This window comes from Aythya ferina (genome assembly GCF_964211825.1).
Source record: "Aythya ferina genome assembly, chromosome: Z".
NCBI lineage: Eukaryota > Metazoa > Chordata > Aves > Anseriformes > Anatidae > Aythya > Aythya ferina.
This window is the reverse complement of record NC_140299.1, coordinates 83,585,329-83,604,936: the sequence shown is the minus strand read 5'-3', so window position 1 is coordinate 83,604,936 and position 19,608 is coordinate 83,585,329. Positions and strand designations below refer to the sequence as shown.

General features: G+C 34.6%; 1 protein-coding gene across 2 annotated transcripts in view; it reads right to left on the bottom strand.

The window, feature by feature from the left end:
- SLF1 (SMC5-SMC6 complex localization factor 1) overlaps positions 1-19,608 on the bottom strand; it is a 49,204-nt gene that overhangs the window by 14,636 nt on the left and 14,960 nt on the right. For both annotated transcript variants that reach the window (XM_084504194.1, XM_084504195.1), the window contains exons 9-17: positions 19,100-19,266; positions 17,580-17,717; positions 16,741-16,906; positions 8,727-8,874; positions 6,535-6,680; positions 4,422-4,591; positions 3,799-3,926; positions 1,710-1,802; positions 1,141-1,323 (exon numbers count right to left, since the gene is read on the bottom strand). In XM_084504194.1, the coding sequence (XP_084360320.1) occupies positions 1,141-1,323; positions 1,710-1,802; positions 3,799-3,926; positions 4,422-4,591; positions 6,535-6,680; positions 8,727-8,874; positions 16,741-16,906; positions 17,580-17,717; positions 19,100-19,266 (1,339 nt within the window). The remainder of the gene's footprint in view (positions 1-1,140; positions 1,324-1,709; positions 1,803-3,798; positions 3,927-4,421; positions 4,592-6,534; positions 6,681-8,726; positions 8,875-16,740; positions 16,907-17,579; positions 17,718-19,099; positions 19,267-19,608) is intronic.

Below are 19,608 nucleotides of genomic sequence, written 5' to 3'. Positions count from 1 at the left end.
GAGCCCAGGTATTGGCTTGGCATGTCAGATGTGTGGTTCAGTAGATATATAAAACACCTGGGAGCCCCAGAACTGAAGCTCAGCAAACACAGAGAGGTGAAACTGCAGAGGAATGAATGTATCGATTATGAGCCAGTGCTTGTACAACAGACAGAGACAGCCTTTAGGGGGCAGGAGAAGACTGTAAATACACAGGGTCTTACGCCAAGAATGAAATAAAATTTTGTTTCTCTAGCTTAATTAAGTAATAGGCCATCTAAATACAGTGCATTCTTTTACCTTCAGGCTACAAGCAGAATGATTTTTATTGAAAAAATCTGGACTCAGCATACAACACAGAGATTAAATTGACACTGTAGGTCAAGAGTAAGGATATCGCAAATACTCATTTTAGTAAATAAATTAAAAGAAGGAAGAGTGGATATCCAGGATCATTCTTTGCTGTTGTTTTGTTTTAAAAAGCATGTTAAGTTAATTAGGTTGATAGGGGGTATTTCAACACAAGATACAAGTTCCTTGTCACTTAAAAAATGTATTGTTCAAAACATTTATCATGTGTCTGCCTAAGGGGCAATATATCTTTTTTTAGAAACTAAGGCGCCCCTCCCACTATTATCCCTAAACAGCAGTTATCACAATTACAATATAGATTCCTTTCTTAAACTAATTACCAAGCTAATTGTGTTCTTCAAAGACCATCACATTAATTTTCATAAATGCTGAACAAATTTAAATTGAAATACATGATTATATAGAGATTTACTGATCTATTTTTGCATTACAGTAAAAATAGATCAAAACAAAAGAAAAACCTTAGCTTTACTTGGTGAATAGGTAATATTTATCTTTAATTAGTTTGGAGGATATAGTTACAATGCATATGGGGTAAAATGCAGAATAAAAACATTATCATATTGGAAACAAAAGTGAAAATCCTGGCTAATTCCATATTCAGCTGATCAAGATAAGTGTGAGAACAGTAATATTTTTATTTTGACCAAAACAGCTTGGCTTAAAAATGTTTTAAAGTAAATATTTTATAATTAAATGTTATTTTATGCAACTATTAATAAAAGCACCACAAACTTTGTATGGACTCAGGATAATTTCCCTAAACCAGTTTATCATGTATGCACTCACCCCCATGCTGAAGTAGCAGCTTGCCAATTTCTACATGTCCATTTGACAGTGCATCATGCAAAGGAGTCACCCCGTCCACTTGACTGAGCAGGTCTACCTCTGGACAACGTTGCAAAATTTCACGGACACACACTGTGCTGCCATGGTTACAGGCTTCATGCAAAGGCGTCCAGCCAGCATAGTCTGAATTATAAATCAAGGGAAGTTTTAAAACAGCAGAAGTAGTACTAAAATGCTAATAATGTAATTCATTAGACAGCAAAACAGTTGACTTTTTAGCATTCATTATGGTGACAATGGCTACTTGTGATTTCAAAATAAGAACTTTTATTGAAAAACATCTGATAAAAAATGGCATTTAAAAAAATTGATAAGAAACATGATATTAAAGCACACTTCAGTTAAAATTAACCTTTCAGCAATGTTTGCTATGAAGTCCTGATTTTTGTTAGTTAGAATAGTAAAGGCAGTTTTCGTATCATAAATATAAACTTAATTAGCAAAAGGATGTTTAACAGTTCCTTATCTGGCTTAATTTCTTAGTTCTGTAGATAAAATGAATAACTTACCTTTAACATTAATGTCTGTTCCAGGGGAAGAGAGAAGCTGAATCAATCTTTCCACTTTGTTTCTTATGCAAGCTTCATGCAGGGCTGTCTCTCCTACCATAAAAAATTAATAGATTACACTAGACTAGGCGAGATAGCAACTAAAGAAAATAATCAAAGTGCCTGGAACTAGGAGACCTGGCTATATGCCAGAAAATTCAATAATGAGTAAGATTTTCCTTTATCCTGTTTAACCATCTTTTAAGAAAATTCAAAAAAAAAAAAAAAAAAAAACCCACAGCGCTTCTGTTCCACCAGAGATCCAGCAATGAAATTGTATTGCAAATGGTTTAACACAGGAATTATCTCCCCCCAGTTCAAGGTTTAAAGCTTCAATCACACTATAAAAGCACCAAGTGATCACAGAACACCAAAAATACTGGGTTTTGAAGCAATAAAACTTTAGAGTGCAGTTGCCCTCCCTTAAATTTATTCATGAACCTACGTTAAAATGTATGGTTCTTTTTACACAGCATTTATAGCTTAATTCAAATGAATGTTTCTGGCTAAGCACGAGTGCCTCTACACACTCAAGTATAATTCAGAACTTCAAATCCGTTAACAGATGGTTTGCTGTTTCTCAATAGGCTGTCTGACTTGGCTACAGTAGCAAAGGAAGGGGGAAAAGAGGGAGCAATACATGAAGGGGTCCTAATAACAATAATAATAATAATAATAATTACAAAAAAGAAAATCCTCTGAAAAAAAAAAAAAACAAGCCTTAGTATCATGTAAAACTGAAGTGTGAAAGATTGAACAGCAAGCAACTGAGAACTGCTGCTTATATGTAAAGACACCATTAGTCTCTGCATGATAAAAACTTCAGACCCATTCTGAACACTGTTTTGCTTTCAAGTAAATGATTAGGTTTGAACAAGAGCCAGAGAAAAATCTTGATGCCAGGTGAAAGATGATGCAACAAACATCTTAGAAACGAAGAATATCTCTGGCTAAATCTCTTCAGCGTTTGCAGTAAGATTAACATAGTGTATTTTGTTATATTAATACCTTCACTATGTAAATCTGTCAGCTCCATACTCATTCTTTCAACAGTAGATACTACTTACAATTTTGGCAGGGAAAGAACAGAAAAAAAAAGCATTTTTTCCCGTAGTCCTTCAGCTCACTTTTCTTTGTAGAAGTCAGCATGTAATAATTCACATCAATTTTACTTGCAAAAGCAATAAAGAGAAAGCGAACCAATTTTAAAAATGCATGGTCTGGCTCTGTTACTGAAGCTCTCTTAAATCCCAAAAGAGGGTGAGGTGTTTTTTTTGTACTTCAGTGTTTGTGATACAATTCTGATTATAATTTTTTGAACAATCCTAGGTTCAATTTGCTAGTTTTTCCTAAGCCTTCTCTTGGGTGTCATGATTAATAGTTGTGTTTTAAGTGATATAGGTAAATTTCTGATGATGAAGATAATAAAAAGTAGTTCCAGCAAGTAATTCTGTTGAAGTTAAAGCCTCATGTAAAGTACAATTTATTGCATTTGTGTAATAAGTAGGAACTGAATGAATTACTGCAGTGCTGTTTTATTCCTTAGGTACTTGGGTTCCAGTATAGCTAAGACAAAAGCCAAATGCCTTTCATAGTCTGGGCTGAATGCCTGGAAGAAAACAGTCCATATGCTTAACACAGCTATGTAACATAGCATACTCCTCAGTCTTTGTTCACAAAATGTCTAGGACTGAAAGAGATGAAGACTGAATTATACTTTCAAATCAGAAGACGTTGATCCTACCAAGCACAGGTTGAGGTGGATTAGCAAAGTAAGGCGGGCAAGCCTGGAATGAGCTCACACAAGCTGTACACTGTATTTAATATATGGGAGGGGGAGGGGAATGAAGAAGGCAGCTTTATTCCACCATATATACAATTCCTCCTCTCAAACAGACACTGAAAAAAAAGAAACGCGAACCATAAGAAAATAATTCTTGGGCATAAGCCATCATTTTAGTTGAACATTCATAAGGTCAAGATTTTTAAACCTGAAACAGCTGATTCCAACCATATGAAGTTCTTAACATAAATTAAATACATAGAATACCTTTAACATTTCTCCTGTAAAAATGCGCCTCTTCAGCCAAAATGTAGCGGTTCTCTTTGGTGTCTGAAGCCCCAACTTTCTCATTTGCTCTACGCTTCCTTGTACAGCACTTACTAAACATTAAGTCACTGAAAAGAGAGCAAAGGAGACACATCTAAAATCACTCTTATTTTTTTGGATAATGTGTATGTACTTAACGACTTTAAAATGTTTACAGACATCATACTTAGATCTACCAATTTCAGTTATTTCTAAAATGTCTTAAATATGCAATTTATATGTCACTTAATTATAACTGTATTTAAAACAGCAACAAAATTAAATTACCCTCAATTAAACTTTTTTAAAAGGTAATTCTGTGAATGGTTCAACTTCTCTATGTATCCTTTATTTTTAATATTGGGAAAATATTACTACATCAGTCTGCATGTATGCAGAGATGGAAGATGGGGAGAAAAGGGAAACCCCACACCAGAGGTGTTACAGGTTTAAAATGGAGATTTCTGTCAGTTGTAGTAATTTGTAGACAACAAAACAGGTCATATAAAGTTCAAAAAATGTGTCAGGTCAGAAGCTGTCCCCCAAAGCAGAATAAAACTGGTGATGTTATAGGTATTACTTACGGTAGATCAGGCAGCACTTTGACTTGGTTCTGCTTATCACCACTTAGCATCTGTAATGCCCTTTGAGACTCAGGGCATGGCCGATGCCCTATTTTCTTTTTCTTTGCTTTATGCATCTTTCTTGTGTCACACATCCCTACCTCTCTCAAGGCAGGCAAATAGGAACAGACCTGTTGCAAAAGTAACATTTTCAGCGAGTTTGTGTAAAGTACATTAGAAGTCTTTTTCTGTTGCACTTCATGTACAAGCAGTCATTCACCACCTACAGGGTACTGAATCTCAGTTTTTTAAAATATGGTCCCTAAGTGACGTTTGCACATATAGGTTGTTTAAAGTCAGCTCTGCGATCTTTATTTTAATATTGTTGTAATTCACAACAACTCATATGCTAGCCTCAGAGGTGAGTGAGGTATGTCTGAGCCAGGAGGTGGGATATTTTTTTTTCCGTAGCCAAGAACATTTTCATCTCTTTAACTGGATATAAGACTAAAGAAAAGCAAATTGATTCTCACTTACTTAATGGAAGTATTTATAAGCTTTCTTCCCCCACATCAGGGAGCAACACCCAGGGAGCAACTTAGCAAAGAAATACTCCTCTCCTTGATCCCTTCTAAGCTAAGGGTTGGAATAAGCCTTTGGACATTGTGAAAGCAATATGCTAGTCAGTTAGCTCTTCAGTGTTCTTTCATTATTGGGATAGCATTGTAGGTATTTTGGCACATTTTTGGCAATACAGAGCTTCCAACCCACATCTAACCCTCTTTTCAGAAAGTCGTGCAAGGTTTTGCAGTTTGGCAAAACCATAGTCCAGTGAGGGGACTCACTGAATGATTACAGTCATTATACCTGATCAAAGAATATTAAAGAAGGCTTTGAGTATGTAACACATCGCTGAAGATTCTGCAAGCAACGTGCAATGGACAGACTCACTGTACAGTTACTTGCAGAGAGTAGGACAGCACTACTTGAACCCATAGGAAAGTGAGTCTAACTGATAAGATGCTGTATGAGAAGAGCAAGCAAAATTGGACCGTGGTCAGTATTTATCGTATGGAGCAAGAAAAAAAGAATGCTAAGGAAAGCCATAGAAACCCATGAACTTCAGGCTCTACTAACATTTTTTAAAGTTGTTGCAGAGAGTGATCAGTAGTCATGGCAATACTAAAAATAGTGATTGCTGCTACATATGTGTTGGCAACATATGTTAAATATTAGATCTAGTTGGTTTATTTTTGAAATTCTGTCAGTCTTTTGTTCAAGCTCTCTTTAAACACAATGTTTTAATAAACAATGATCTCTGTTCACAATAAACTTCTGCAAAGTTTGAGAAAACTTATATATGGAAAAAAATATTAAGTTTGACTTTGTTTTTCTTTAACTCTACCTGTCAACTTTAAGTCTTAACACTTATGAATTCCATATTCTGGTTAGACTTTAGCATTGAAGTTACTGAAATGTGGTTCTAAGTTAGGTCATGTCATTGCTGTGTGATCTTCCTGATGCATGCGTATCCTGACAGCAACTGTAGTCTTGAGAGTTTCATTATACATTTCCTCATCAGCTATCACAGTTTGTGATTTGAAGGCAAGAAAAGATTTGCAAGCAGGAGAAAGTTTTTGAGAGGAGAAATTCAGAGGAAGATGCTGCGGTTCAGAATCGTAAAGTCTTGTATCTTACACATGCTTAGACACAGTAGAATAACAGACCGTTTCCTCTTCAAAAATCTGAAGGAAAACATATTCATGGAAAACCATGCAGTATTTTGCATTTTCCTTAATTACAGACATAATATTGCAAAAAAGTATTCACATCAAAGATTATTTTAAAAAGCTTTCCTTTTGACTTTCCATGTTAGCTGCATATAAACAGATTAATTAACTTGAAGAGGTGTTACCAATTCCCTGATAAGAAAAACTTCACTGTTGTTTTCAACCTTGCTCTCAGACAGATAGAAATATAAATGCGGTAGACATTCTACAGGTGGAAGAGCATACATGTAATGACCAAGACCTTATACCACAAAAGACAGATATTTTCCAAGATTTCAGTCAATTTAATTATATGTTAAGTACTTAAGTACGCTAGGTTACTAAGGAGTGTAAGAGTTACTTACTATTTTCTGAAGAGAAAGAGGTTCTGTAGAAATAGTTACATTACTCTGTAAACACAGTTTTTTAAAAACTGCTTCTGCCACAAACATTTGAAGCCAGAGGGATGGTATGGTACAAATGAACATTTGTAAATCATGTACTGAAAAATCTGGATAAAAACAAAGGAAATAAAAAGAGCTCTACTATTGCAGCTACTGTAAGTTATTGTCTATTAGAATTGTTAAAATAGTCATATTAAAAAAGATTTTATCCATCATCTGATAACAAGACCAGCTTTGTAGACAACGATCATCAAACTTTAAAAGGCAAAGCACCACTTCTTACAATGTTAAACACTTTAAAAAATGCTCTGAATACAACCTTATGAAAGCTCTGGATTGATTTTGAGAATGAAATTATTCATTTGATGAAATTATGCAAGTGATCACCTTTAAAATTTCATGTGACATAACACAAACACAATTCAGGTAATATGTATGTAACACAAACAAAGAAATCTGATTAAGTAATGCAGGGGGACCTACAAATTCTACAATTGACCTTAACCAGATTTCAATACTATTCAGATGTAACTGTCTTCAGGCTTAGCTCTGGCCTACCACATTGTTTTTATTTATTTGTTTGGGGTTTTGTTTGTTTGTTTTGTATTGGTTTTTAGAGGAGATGGAATTGATGATTTTTCTTAAGGTTATACTTGCATTTTGATTCTAGCAGCAGAATTTCATCAAAATAGCACCTGAAACAGGTGGAAAGCAAGGTCTGCCAAGGTCTTTACTGAACAGAGATAGTATTCTGCTCTGCTGAGAAATGAACACACAGTAACTGATATATAGACACAATCAAAACAAGAACATTTAAGTACAGATGTCTTCTACTCCAAGACTGACAGAAAAATTGTTATGGTTTTTCACACTTTAAGTCCTGTGGACTGAAGAGCGCCCCAGCAATTACCAATTAGTCAAATAATCTTTATTCTTTATAGCCAGACTATGATTGTTATTCCTATGAATGGCCTGAATGGATGAAGAAGCATATAAAAATTATTATAAAAAGGAAATCCTCTGGAGAGGCAACAGGAGATACTAAAAGCTCAACTGATTTACATCATACTACAAGGTTCCAACTTTTTTTGGTTTGTTTGTTGTTGTTTTTGTTAAATCTGAAGCAGGTTACAATGGTTCTTATCATTCACTTTCCATAGGAAAGACCAAGACCAGAATCGAACTATTTGGCTAGAGACATGGATTTTTTGTTTGTTTGTTTGTTTGTTTTTCACTACAGGTCTTCTCAAGTGCCTAACCAACACCTTTCTCTACAGAAAATTATGATTGAATATGATTGAGACTGGGATATACTTAGAGGTATAAAAGCTGAGGTACAGTTTTCTGATGACTCTACGACAAAAGGAAAAAAAAATGGTGGGAATGAAGTTTGAACATGAAACTAACAACGTTCAGTCTTTTCTTGAGATTAATTTTTTTTGTTTAGTTGAGTTCCTCATCCCCAGTTGCTGAAAAAACCAGTAACACAGCTGATGCTGAATGACAATGGTCTGAGCCGTAACATTTCTCTTTATCTAGTACATTGAATTGAAGAGGAGCGATAGTTATATGATATTCATAGGAGCAGTTGAATCCCATCCCACCCCATTAATTTCCTTTAACTCTAAGGATTTGGAATGAAACATTGCAATGTTTCTATCTGATGTCTGTAAGGACCAAAATTTCACGGTAGCTTATGGACTTCCTGCTGAAATGCCTTTAACAAATAAGATCAAGTCTGTTGAGTGAAAGGTCTCATCAGAAAATTGGTCTGAGCAAACGTTTCCAAATTGCCTCTCTGAAGTTACGGTTTAGTATGATTTGTTTACACTTCCTCCTAAACTGACAAGAGAATTGCAAAGATTTTATTTCCTCTTCACACTCTTTAATCTTGATTTCACATTAATACTTACAGAGATTTATTTAAAAGGATCTTAATAGGAAAGCCCTCTCTATCTGGTCTTTGCCTGGGACAGACAGACACACACATGCACACACACAAAGTAAAACAGTTTCCTGCATACACATCATACCACAAGACTGCATGGCTGCAAAAGAAGGTAAAACATAACTTGAATGTAAACTGAGAATTTTAATTTAGGACTTCTTTGGTATATCTGATTAAAAGACTGAGAAGCATTTAAAACACTCACCGTCACAAGCAATGGCAATGTACTGTGCTAAATCATCAGCTATTTGACAAAACACGTTTCGGTCCATAAGTAAACCTGAGATGATCCAATACTCCACTACAGTTCCAAGAATTGCCTTTAACAGAGAAGCTATTTCACATCTGAAAGCCTACAAGGAGAGGAAAAGAAAAGAAGTATCTATAGACCTGTACTGTATAGTAAATTCACACTGAAAATGTACCAGTAATAATACCAAAGAACATCTTCAGATAAAAGGCATATCAGTTCTTCTCTGGTGTTTCTCTCTCTGATTAAAAACAAACTGTTGCAGCCAGGTCAACAAAATTAATTATGCCATTAATGCCACACCAGTTGCGATATGGCATTAGAGAACTACAAGTTATTTGGAAACACACTTTCTAGAACACCATGTAAAATATGATCAAAGGTTACATGTACAAAGTGATTTAATTTCAAAATAGGTTTTGTTTAACTGTAAAATTTCAAGTATGGCATTTCTGCTACTTAACCTTGTGTTTATTTAACAATTGCAGGGCTCTTAGCCTCCTTGCTCTGTTAGGATTTGCAGTTCCTAAAGGTACCATCATGAACCTAACCCGGTGTGATTAACATATGTGCCAAAAGGTGGGTAAGGTTGTAAGGTGCTACTCTCCTGCACAGAAAAAGAACTTAAGCAGTATGTGAGATCAGGAAGCTTTCTTCTGCTATCAAACTTCCAAAAAGACCAGCAGCTGCATTTTGAGAATGAACAGAAGTAAGGGCACTAGCACTAGCTTTTTATCCTCTGAACCTGCAGGAAAAATAAAGATACACAGATAAAGAAAGCAAAGCATATTTTCTTGAGGAGTTATTAAGATGACGTGTAGCTAGACAATTTGTCATCCACGAGCTACTGTCACATTAAAATATGTATTCATCCATACTAGCACTTCCCCTCACTAGTATAGGATCGGTAACACACTGTTTCAGGTGTCCAAGTCAGTATGTGCAAAGGATAGTCAGATCTGTCTACACAACACCTTTATCCGCCACGTAGAAGTATTTTGTACAATGAGTCCAAATTATGACATTCCTCCAACCACATGTGCAACCACAGCAAATTCACAGATTTGCACATCAGTTTTGAATGTGAAAATTAGAGAAAATACATGCAAAACAGTAAGAATACATGAAGCTAATTCAACAAAATTAGCAGAGTCTAAGTAGAGCCTACCTAAGGCTCTACTAGAGAATCACCGCAGATGCACTACAGCACCTGCTGATACACTGCATTCTGGTCAACAAGAATGCATACTTCAAAACACACAATTCTGGGTAAGAGGGAAATTGAACCAAATATGTACTTATTGGTAAGCTTGAGACTCTAAAGAGTTACTTAAATGAAACAGAACTTTTATTTTTTTCAGCTATGCACCACAGTCAATGGTTTGTCTGATGCTCCTTTGAGAACAAAATACATTCAGGGTTGGTTTATAATAATTTAATACAATTCCCTCAGGAGCTGGAAAGCACCAAAGACCAAAGCAGTTTGAGCTTCATCAATAAATCAGACAGACATATATGAGAACAATGGAGACTGTGACACAGATGAGATTTATTATAAAAAGACTACAAAATCATTTGCAGAAAACCTACATACATACTGCCCATACAGTTAACAGACTTTCTTGTCATTCAAAAGAAAAGGAAAAAACAGAACTACAAATAAACATTGTGTGGGGAGGTGAGGTAATCTCCGTCACTGAAAGCTTTTAAGATCTGGTTAGACAAAATCTGTCAGGAATGTGATCTTTGAGATAGCTTCCTGCCCTAATTCCTTTTTTTCTGTTCAGCTCTGCTTGATTTGTTTTGCCCCTTGCTTTACTGTATCATAATACATTATTTTAGATTAAATGTGAGATCTCATATGGAAAAAAAATTGGAACACTGGTATGGCAGGTCAACGTTATCTTTTTTTCTGCCAATATTTAAATATTTTCAACATATATTGCACTGTATCTTCCCAGAATTCAGGAGTAAAAATTGAAGAACTAATTCAAAGCATTACAAATTTGTTTGAATTTTCTTAGTTATGCACACCTCCTCGTCACTGGATCTCAAAGCCAAATACTGGGTGAATACTTTAATCCTGTCAATAGCTGTTAAAAAAATAAATAAATTACAGAAATGCATTAAGTAAGCTGATTTTTAACAGAAGTAAGTGACGGGATCAAGGACATACAGATGTAGACTGAGGTAAATGCAGATGTAAAGCGCAAGTACTCACATTATTTATTTTTGTTTCTAAACCACAAGGTTGTATTACTTCAGCTGTGACAATTTGTGGGGAGGTTGGGAGACACAAGATGGATAGGACAGGACAGGAAATGGAAATAATGAGTGTTAATACTCCAAATATAAATGAATAAATGATGTTCCACAAAGCCAGATATACAGTTGCAAAAGTAAAGCTGGCTGGTGGTACATTAGCTGCAGCTACCTGTGCTAGTTTAGTATATCTGCACTCTGAGAAACACAACCCAGGTAACGCCAACTGGTAGAGGCTTAGTTGGCATTCTGATAACAGTACAAACCAAGAGCATTCTTATCATGAAATAAGTGGTTCAATGTTACAAATGAGGAGAAAATGCTCTAATTTACTTAAAGCATAATCTGTTTTAAAAATATTGAAATATTAACTTATTAACAATATTTTCATTTTCAATCACAGAAAAATACAAACATAGTCATGAAAACATATGCGTACAATATTAAAAAGGAAAAAGAAGCTAGCATTTCCAACTGACGTGGGAATGCTACCTTGTATGCCAAAGCATCGTTGTGCAAATAAATAGCTCCTGCTTTCAAACTCATGAGACTACATCCTCTAAATCCTAAAGAAAAGTCTTTTACAGCTTTACAACTCTAGTGCTGGTTTAAAGCTGCAATTTTCCTGTAATTTAGTTGATATTTTTAATGACCAACCTAACATAAAGGGAAAAAAATAAAAAAGCTTCAGCAGCAATATTTTTAGAATATAAGCATAATTCTTACAAAGCTAAGTGATCTCTGTATGCAAATCAGTAACAAAGTAAATTCACAGGAGCCCGCTGATTTTTTGTTCACATACAAAAACAATATTAAGAACATTATATGAAAACTCTTATTCCTGAATATGAAATAACAGCTTACCCATACAAATGACATAAGTTCCTATGCTATTACCAAAGGCAATTTTGCATTATGTAAAAATACTTCTAAATGAGAGGTCTTTGTTTACACAATCATTTAGATAAATTATGTGGCTATTGGTCACTGGAACACAAGCCTTCAATCAATAAAAATTGAGAATATTCAGAAACCACTGATTGTGGCCCTATCAATTATTCTTCAACCTCTAACCAGACTTGAACCTGACTTAGTTTTGTTTCTTTATAAATAGCGAGCGAGGACGTGATTTTTGTAGGTACATTAAGAAACTATTCAAGTGTCTCTCTTTTCTCCGCAAATGTGTATTTTTAAAATTCCTGCAAATAATGTACTACTGCCAAATGTAGTACTTCAAGTCACATTGAAAAGATTCTTAAAGGACTGCAGTATTACTTACAATGCTAAAGTGGGTCTAGTTGGCAAAGATTTTTCATTTTATTCACTGAAGCCTGTATGGTGCTACGCTTTGAACTTGTTCCTAAACCAGTGCTAGCGACACACCAATGGGTTGCTGAACACTGATGGAACTTGTAAGTTACTGAACTTGCAAGTAGTCTGGGGGTGCTAATTGGAAAATGTGAACGTTTTGATGCCTACTTGCTGGAGGTGCACAAAAGGCTGGGGGAAAATGCAGCCAGGACAGCTGACCCCAGATGACCAAAGCAATAGCCCAAATGTTGTCCTCAACAAAAAAAGCTGAGGAGGGCGAAGAAGGAGGAAGGGGGACATTTGGAGCTGTGGCATTTGTCTTGCCAAGTAACCACTATGTGTGCCAAAATCCTGCTTTCAAGGAAGCTGCTGAACATCTGCCTAACAATGAGAAATAGCGAATGAACTTACATCCCTTTGGTTGTGTGCACAGCTTAGCTTCACTTACTAAACTGTCTTCATCCCTACTCACAAGTTTTATTGCTCTTGGTCTTCCAATTCTCTCTCCCATCCTGCTAAGGGGGGACTGTGTGAGTGGCTGAGTGGGGGCTTACCTGCCAGCTGAGGTCAACCCACTACAACATGCTTAGCTAGTTAAATAAGATCCAATTAAGTTCTGTTTTTTTTTTCAAAACTCTCTTACTGGTTGCTAGAGTTGAGAATCAATGCTATTTCTGTGAGAAAAAGCACTTTAGTGAACAAAGGCTGTTGAGTGTGTTAGCATATAAAGGACAATGGGTGACTGTTAGCTTAGCAAACCCAGTTCCTTCATTGCTGTTTCATTTAATGCTTTCCTGAGTCAAGCACAGTCCTCCAGTGATAGAATTTTTAGTATTCATAAAAGTTCTCATTGGAAAGCTTTTAAGTCACAGGAAAATTCATTTTAACTTTCTTACTTTGAATTAGAGAGTTATTTTAGAGATGCTTTTTAGAGTTCTTTTCTATAAGGTATAATGTTTTCAGGGTTATACAGTACTCTGAAAACTGTCTAAAACATACTTCAAAGAAAGTTTTGGGGAGTGACGGAAAGACATTCGATTCTACAAATTTATACCATACTGTAGTGATACTGGAAACATGGAAGAAAGCACACTACAAATATGAAAGACAATGCAAATAAAAATTGGAATGAATCCCTTTTACACTCCTTTGTCAGACTGTATTAGGGCCTTAAAGAAAGAAAGAAAGAAAAAAAAAAAGCAGCAGCAGAGATGACAAGTGTTCTGGTTCTCTTAGTGAGGCAGTATCATCATGAAAAGATGCCCTAACCGAATGGCTACTCAGTTTTACAAATAATACATGTTTGTTCCTTTGTAAATTTTAAAGTTAATTTAACAGCTCTGTTTCAAGGAACCTTGTGAGTTTCTGCATCAATCCTATTTACTTTTGAACTATGACACACACAGAATGATTCCCATGATTCTATGATTTTAGCCATATATTCAGTATTGATTCCAGAGATGAAGAGATGGAAAAAAAAAAAAAATCTGTGTTCTTTGGCAGTGCATTTTAAACTACAAGAATACTTTTCTTCCACCAGGATGTCCCAGTAGATTAACACAGTGATGAGTGAGGGCATTCGATTTCCTGTCACTAATTTTATTATAGTACTTTTAAGATAAAGTAAATTCCAACACAAGAAAGTACATGTACCTGTACATAAAACGACAGTCACCCACATATGTAACCATAGTCTTTGTAGCCCTTCATTCTTTCTCTTTGTTCCTGATACAGGTTACAATGGGACTGAAAAGTGAAACACCTTCAGAGCATTTACTTCAAGAAAACCAGCAACTCTCATGCAGAATTTCAGCCTGGAGGTTCTCACTTCAGATGCTACATCTGTTTCCGGCTTGCTCTTTTTACATACTCATGTGTACCTATATATGTTTACATACATGTATTAAGTATTTTTTTGAAAAAACAACAACAACAAAAAAAAACACCTAGATGACAGGGAATATATACAGATATTTCCCCTCTCCTCTATTGCAACAAATCAGCAATCCCTTTGAATCACATAAAAAGAGAAGCTTCTCACCAAATTCTGAATAGCTTAAAAAAAATTTAAAAAATCACTTTTACTGCTTAGAAATGAATCTGTTTGATATGTCTCAAAAAGAATTTCATCAAATTATTTCTCTGCTTTTATTCACAGATATTTTCACAGAACAATTGCATGGAATTGCTATTTCACATTTTTTTTTCACAAAAATTACTGTATCACAATTGGCATGTTTGTGTCTTTCCATGATCTCATACCTTTATGTAAGCAGGCAGACATGGTCACTCCCTTACACTGTGCAAAAAAAAAAAAAAAACAAAAAAAAACCACTTAATTTTCTCTGCCTGTATGGATGGAAAGATTGCCTGAGCCATTCCTTTCATTTTGGTTTCTGAGTGGCCTTACATGTATATTGACAATGTGCTGCCTCTTAAGTAAGCAGTTTTTGAAAAACAAAACTGGTAACAATGAATCATACCCTTAAACATAGACGGGGGAAAAATTGCACCCAATATGCTCTATTTAATGGCATATGTTTTTATGTATGCATCTCTAGAATAATTAAAAAAAAAAAAAAAAGAAGAAAAAGAAAAGAAAACAGTTCTGTCTGCATAGCTGGGGAGGATCCGCTCTTTTGGCTCCTTTGACCTTTTCAGCTATGTCATGGAATTCTAAAGGGAGTCTCTGAATATAAGAAAAATCATTATTTCAAGTTCTAAACAAAACTGAGTGTGCAGAAAGCAATAATGATGAGTTTTGTATGTAAAAATACAGTATTTTGTTCTAGAGATTATTTTTGCCAAAAAATGCAAAAGGAAAAAAACACATTATAAAAATATGAAGCTAAAGGATAGGGCAGTAGGACAGAACATACAACACTACAGATATTATCAGGCAACAGAATATAGATGTTGCTTTTTAAGGCTAGAAATCTGCACAGACATTGCACAATAATTCTAGTGCATAAAATCAAATGTAAACACAATAGGCACTTTGGCTTTGTGCTGAAAGGGCAATTCTTATATACATATATTTTCTATTGTATTTAAACATATACGAGAACTATGAAAAAAATAAATCTAAACAAGAGGTAGGTCTACCTTTTATGTTGTGTTTTAGTCCTCCTTTATTTTTCATACATGTACTACACTCTGCCACAAGTGATCATTCTGCTTATGCAAAGAGCATTTTATGATAAAGGTATGGCTTACAGTACAGGAACTGTCAAAAGAAGGCATAGTAGGAAAAAAAAATATGTCTACACTTAAACTGCACACTCAACACCAGGAAACATATGAAAGCAATCTCATTTTCCAAAGAATCAGAATGAAATCAACTGAATGTGAGCCTGCTTGGTGCTCAGGACCTTTGAAAAGGTAGGTTGTTTAAATATAAATATGGGTATAGAAGCCTAATTTTAGGCACTTTTTAAATATCTTGACCACGGATAAAAGGCAGCACTGTTTCAGAATATCTGTCTTTGATAGTCCTCAAAAAAGGTAGGAGGTCTGGCTAGGTAAGATGAGTGAAACTCTCATTATGTTTAATCCTTCTGCTTTCTTAACATAATGAAGAACTAGTAGCTATTATATTGCAAGTGCTTTTTTCTCTGGAATACTTGATTTTCTATTGTTGTTCTGTTATTGTAATGAAAAAGTGAATGAAGTACCTATTTATTCTGTGCTTTCACAATAATTTAAAAGAGAACGCAGAGACAGCAGTAAGTTTGTATTTTATGTGAGAATCAAGAAGTCAAAGATGTTTTACAAGGCCTCTAGCTTCTGAAAAGAAAGAGGTGGTATAGAGGACACTCAGTATCTTTCAGGTCAATGTCCTGCTGGTCAGCAGGTCACAGAACAGCAATTAAGTTGCCTTCAATTCCATTTTTATGAAAAGATCTAGGGAAGATACCAAATGAAACTAAAGGACTTGGGAAGAAATTGGGGCATTTAATAAAACAAAATAATGTTTATCTATATAGAAAACAATAAAAAAATGTTTTCTTAGCTCTCTCCTTCCAATGCTACCTGAATACAATCACTGTAAAAGAAGATAATCATCTCTTTTGTTACACCTTATTGTTTGACAGGATGTGTTAAGCTTGTGTCCCTAATGACTACAGTAATACCTGCTGGTAAGGGCATATGAACATCTGAATGTAGCCAACAAGCTACTCATGACTCGTTTCTTCTCTACAGATCAATATGAGAATCTTATGGATCAATTCATTTCCTTTAGTGGAGCAAAAACCAGCATGCTTCACAACAAAAGGCAGATATAACAAGCAGCTGTGATACTTACATATAATTCCTCACAAAGGAATGAACAAAGAAATGTCTTTTAAAAAATATGTCAGTCTTCATTATTTTAAAGCATAAAATTCATACTCACATCATTCGTTCTGTTCAATTCTCTATGGGAAAGTATGACCCAATCTGCTAGAATATTTATGTGTTTGGTGAAAAGCACTGAGGTTTCGCTTCCCAGCCAAAAGGTTTTCAGAAGAACTGTCTGTGGCATTACTTGCTGGCGCTGTGAATTGGTCTCTTCAACCAAACTGAAAAAAAGAAGCAAGTGAAAAAAAATAAATTCTTTATGCCACTTTGATTACTATAGTTACTAGACAGAAACCTTATCTTCTGTCAAAACATACAAAGGTTTGGCAATTTTTAAGTATGGAAAGATCAGACACAATTTCTGATGAATAATAAGTAAAATAATGATGACTATTACAGTCAGACTGAAGGAATTCTAATACTGTGCTAATATATAAAGGCTGCCAGAGCAAAACCAAGACTTTTTTTATATTTCATAAACTAAGGAAAGATAATTATCTCCCTAGTGAAAGGTAACATTTAATTGATTTTTTTTTTTTAAATCAGTATGTTCAAAATACTGCTTGTCTAACTTATGGAATAGATATGGAAACATTGCAAAGCTAAAAATGTAGCTTTACGGGCAAAATTCAATGCTTAATGAAACTTGTAATATAGTGAAATAATAAAGCTGTGAAAAGTTAGTGGTCTTAAAGCACAACTAGGAAAAAACAATGCCAATTACAATAAATAAACTGAGAACTGAGAAATATAAAAAAATGTTAACTAATATCATCTCTGTGAAACAGAATATTATCACAGACATACAAAAAATCAGGTTACATCCTGCTGTAGATACAAAAATCCACATTAAATTGTGAAAAAGTAATAAAAGTGTTATCCTGTAAAACCCACCTTTTTGTCAGAAACTCTACTTCAGCTTTTACTAAATCAAAGAAAAACTTCAATAATGTTTTGTGAACTATTCTCTGTTCATCTGCTTTTCCTGAATCTGGGGCTGCATGACAAATGATTTTGCAATAAAGGCAAGACCTGAAAAATAAACACCAAAAAATCCATTTGTATGACAGAACTGATAGTCTGATTTATTGGCAAAGAAGGCAACTTTGACTCTGGACAATTTTGACGAGGAAATGCTTTGCTCCCCAGCAACATTTATCATTTTAAAGCCAAACTTTCTGGTTTTAAAGCCACATTTTCTCCAAAAACTTAAAGGATTTGTAACTGGGGCCTTGTTTTGTAGATGAAAATTGCACAAACTAAATAATTTAACCACTTTTTCTGTATTTTTCTGTCCCACTGATTTACTGATTTTAACAGAACTTCTTGTAAATCCTTTAATTATGTGTCAGTCTTGCAGTATTTCATAGACTTAACATCCATCCTATAAACAGTTCAGAAACAGTTCACAAAGTTATTTGACAGGAATACAGTTTTTGATCAAATGTAGTGCTTGTCTGACATGATAGAGATAATTTTGAAGTAATGTGTGCAAAATTTTACTTGCTAGAATTTTGACTATTAGAAAGAACATGCACATACACACAAAAAAGAATAACAGATATACAACTGCTGGGTATCCAGAGACTGCCAAAAGGTAAGAAAGGATAAAATATTTTACATATTTTCTCATATTTAAATTCTCTTCCATTAAAATGGCACAATGACATGTTCCTAATCAAAATTGTTACATGTCCAATTATGGTGATTCCAATACAGCGATTCAATGGCCTTGAAGCACATAGTTACTACGGTCTACATTTACACGCTTCTAATCACAGTTGTACCAAACTATTTAAATATTACTTACGATTTTATGACAGTAATAAGAAGTGCTGGTTTTGTTCCAGCTGCGTGAAGAATTAATTTATGTTGATGTAAGTTACAAAGAATGAGTTCCTAAGCTAAAGCATCAACAAACTTGCCAAACAGCTATATAAACTAAGCCCTGTATTTGTACCTGTATAGGAAGTTTATGATTAAAATCAAAATAGAACATTGCTTCATGCTTGCCAAGATAAGACTGGGCTTTGCCTCATAACTGCAGATATATTGGTGTATGTACATATATACATATACACCAGAACAGCAATAATACATAATCGCAATTTTGAAAAGTTTAAAACCAGAAATCATTCTTCAAAAAAGGAGAACAAACACGTCTTTCTGTTCCAAGATACACTTCTACCTGTGACCTAACAGATACTGAAACATAGCAGAAGTCCAAATCTCAGTTACAATTCTAGACATTCACATACAGTTAACCTGTTCTGGTGAAGATGTGATTTCAGTATAACAGCATTACAAGCCTCCTTCTCCCTCCCCAGGTTTGGGCTAACTTTTTATCTGGAAGAACTATTGCATCTAATACAACATTATTTTATTTTATTTTATTTTATTTTATTTTTTTTTACCTTACAAGCATCTCTACAAATGACCACGTGCCACTCTTACAGATAGGACACTGAAGAAAATCCAAATAATATCTTAATGTAGATGGGGATTTCCAAGGAGGATCACGTTGGAGAACAACGTACAAAACATGACGAAATTTAGCAAGAAAAACTGCATCAGTATTTCCCTGTAACAAAATAAGAAAAAACTATTAGCTATAAACTGGCCAAGTATACAACATGATTCTCGCATGACCAAAATGAAAATTAAAGTTACATCAGTGAATTAACAAGCTATTTAATGCATAAATAGAAGCAGAAAACAAAACAAAACAAAACAATTTACAAACAAACATAAAACCAATTAAAAACAATTGCTCTAGTGTGGTATTCCAGTTGAATAAATCACTGCTTAGAACAAACCTTTTCTATTGAGCTTTCTACCTGTTGCCTACAAAGTTAAAAAACAAAAACAAAAACAACCTAACTTGTTGCACAAGGGCTGTTTCTACAAGCAATGAAAAAACTCT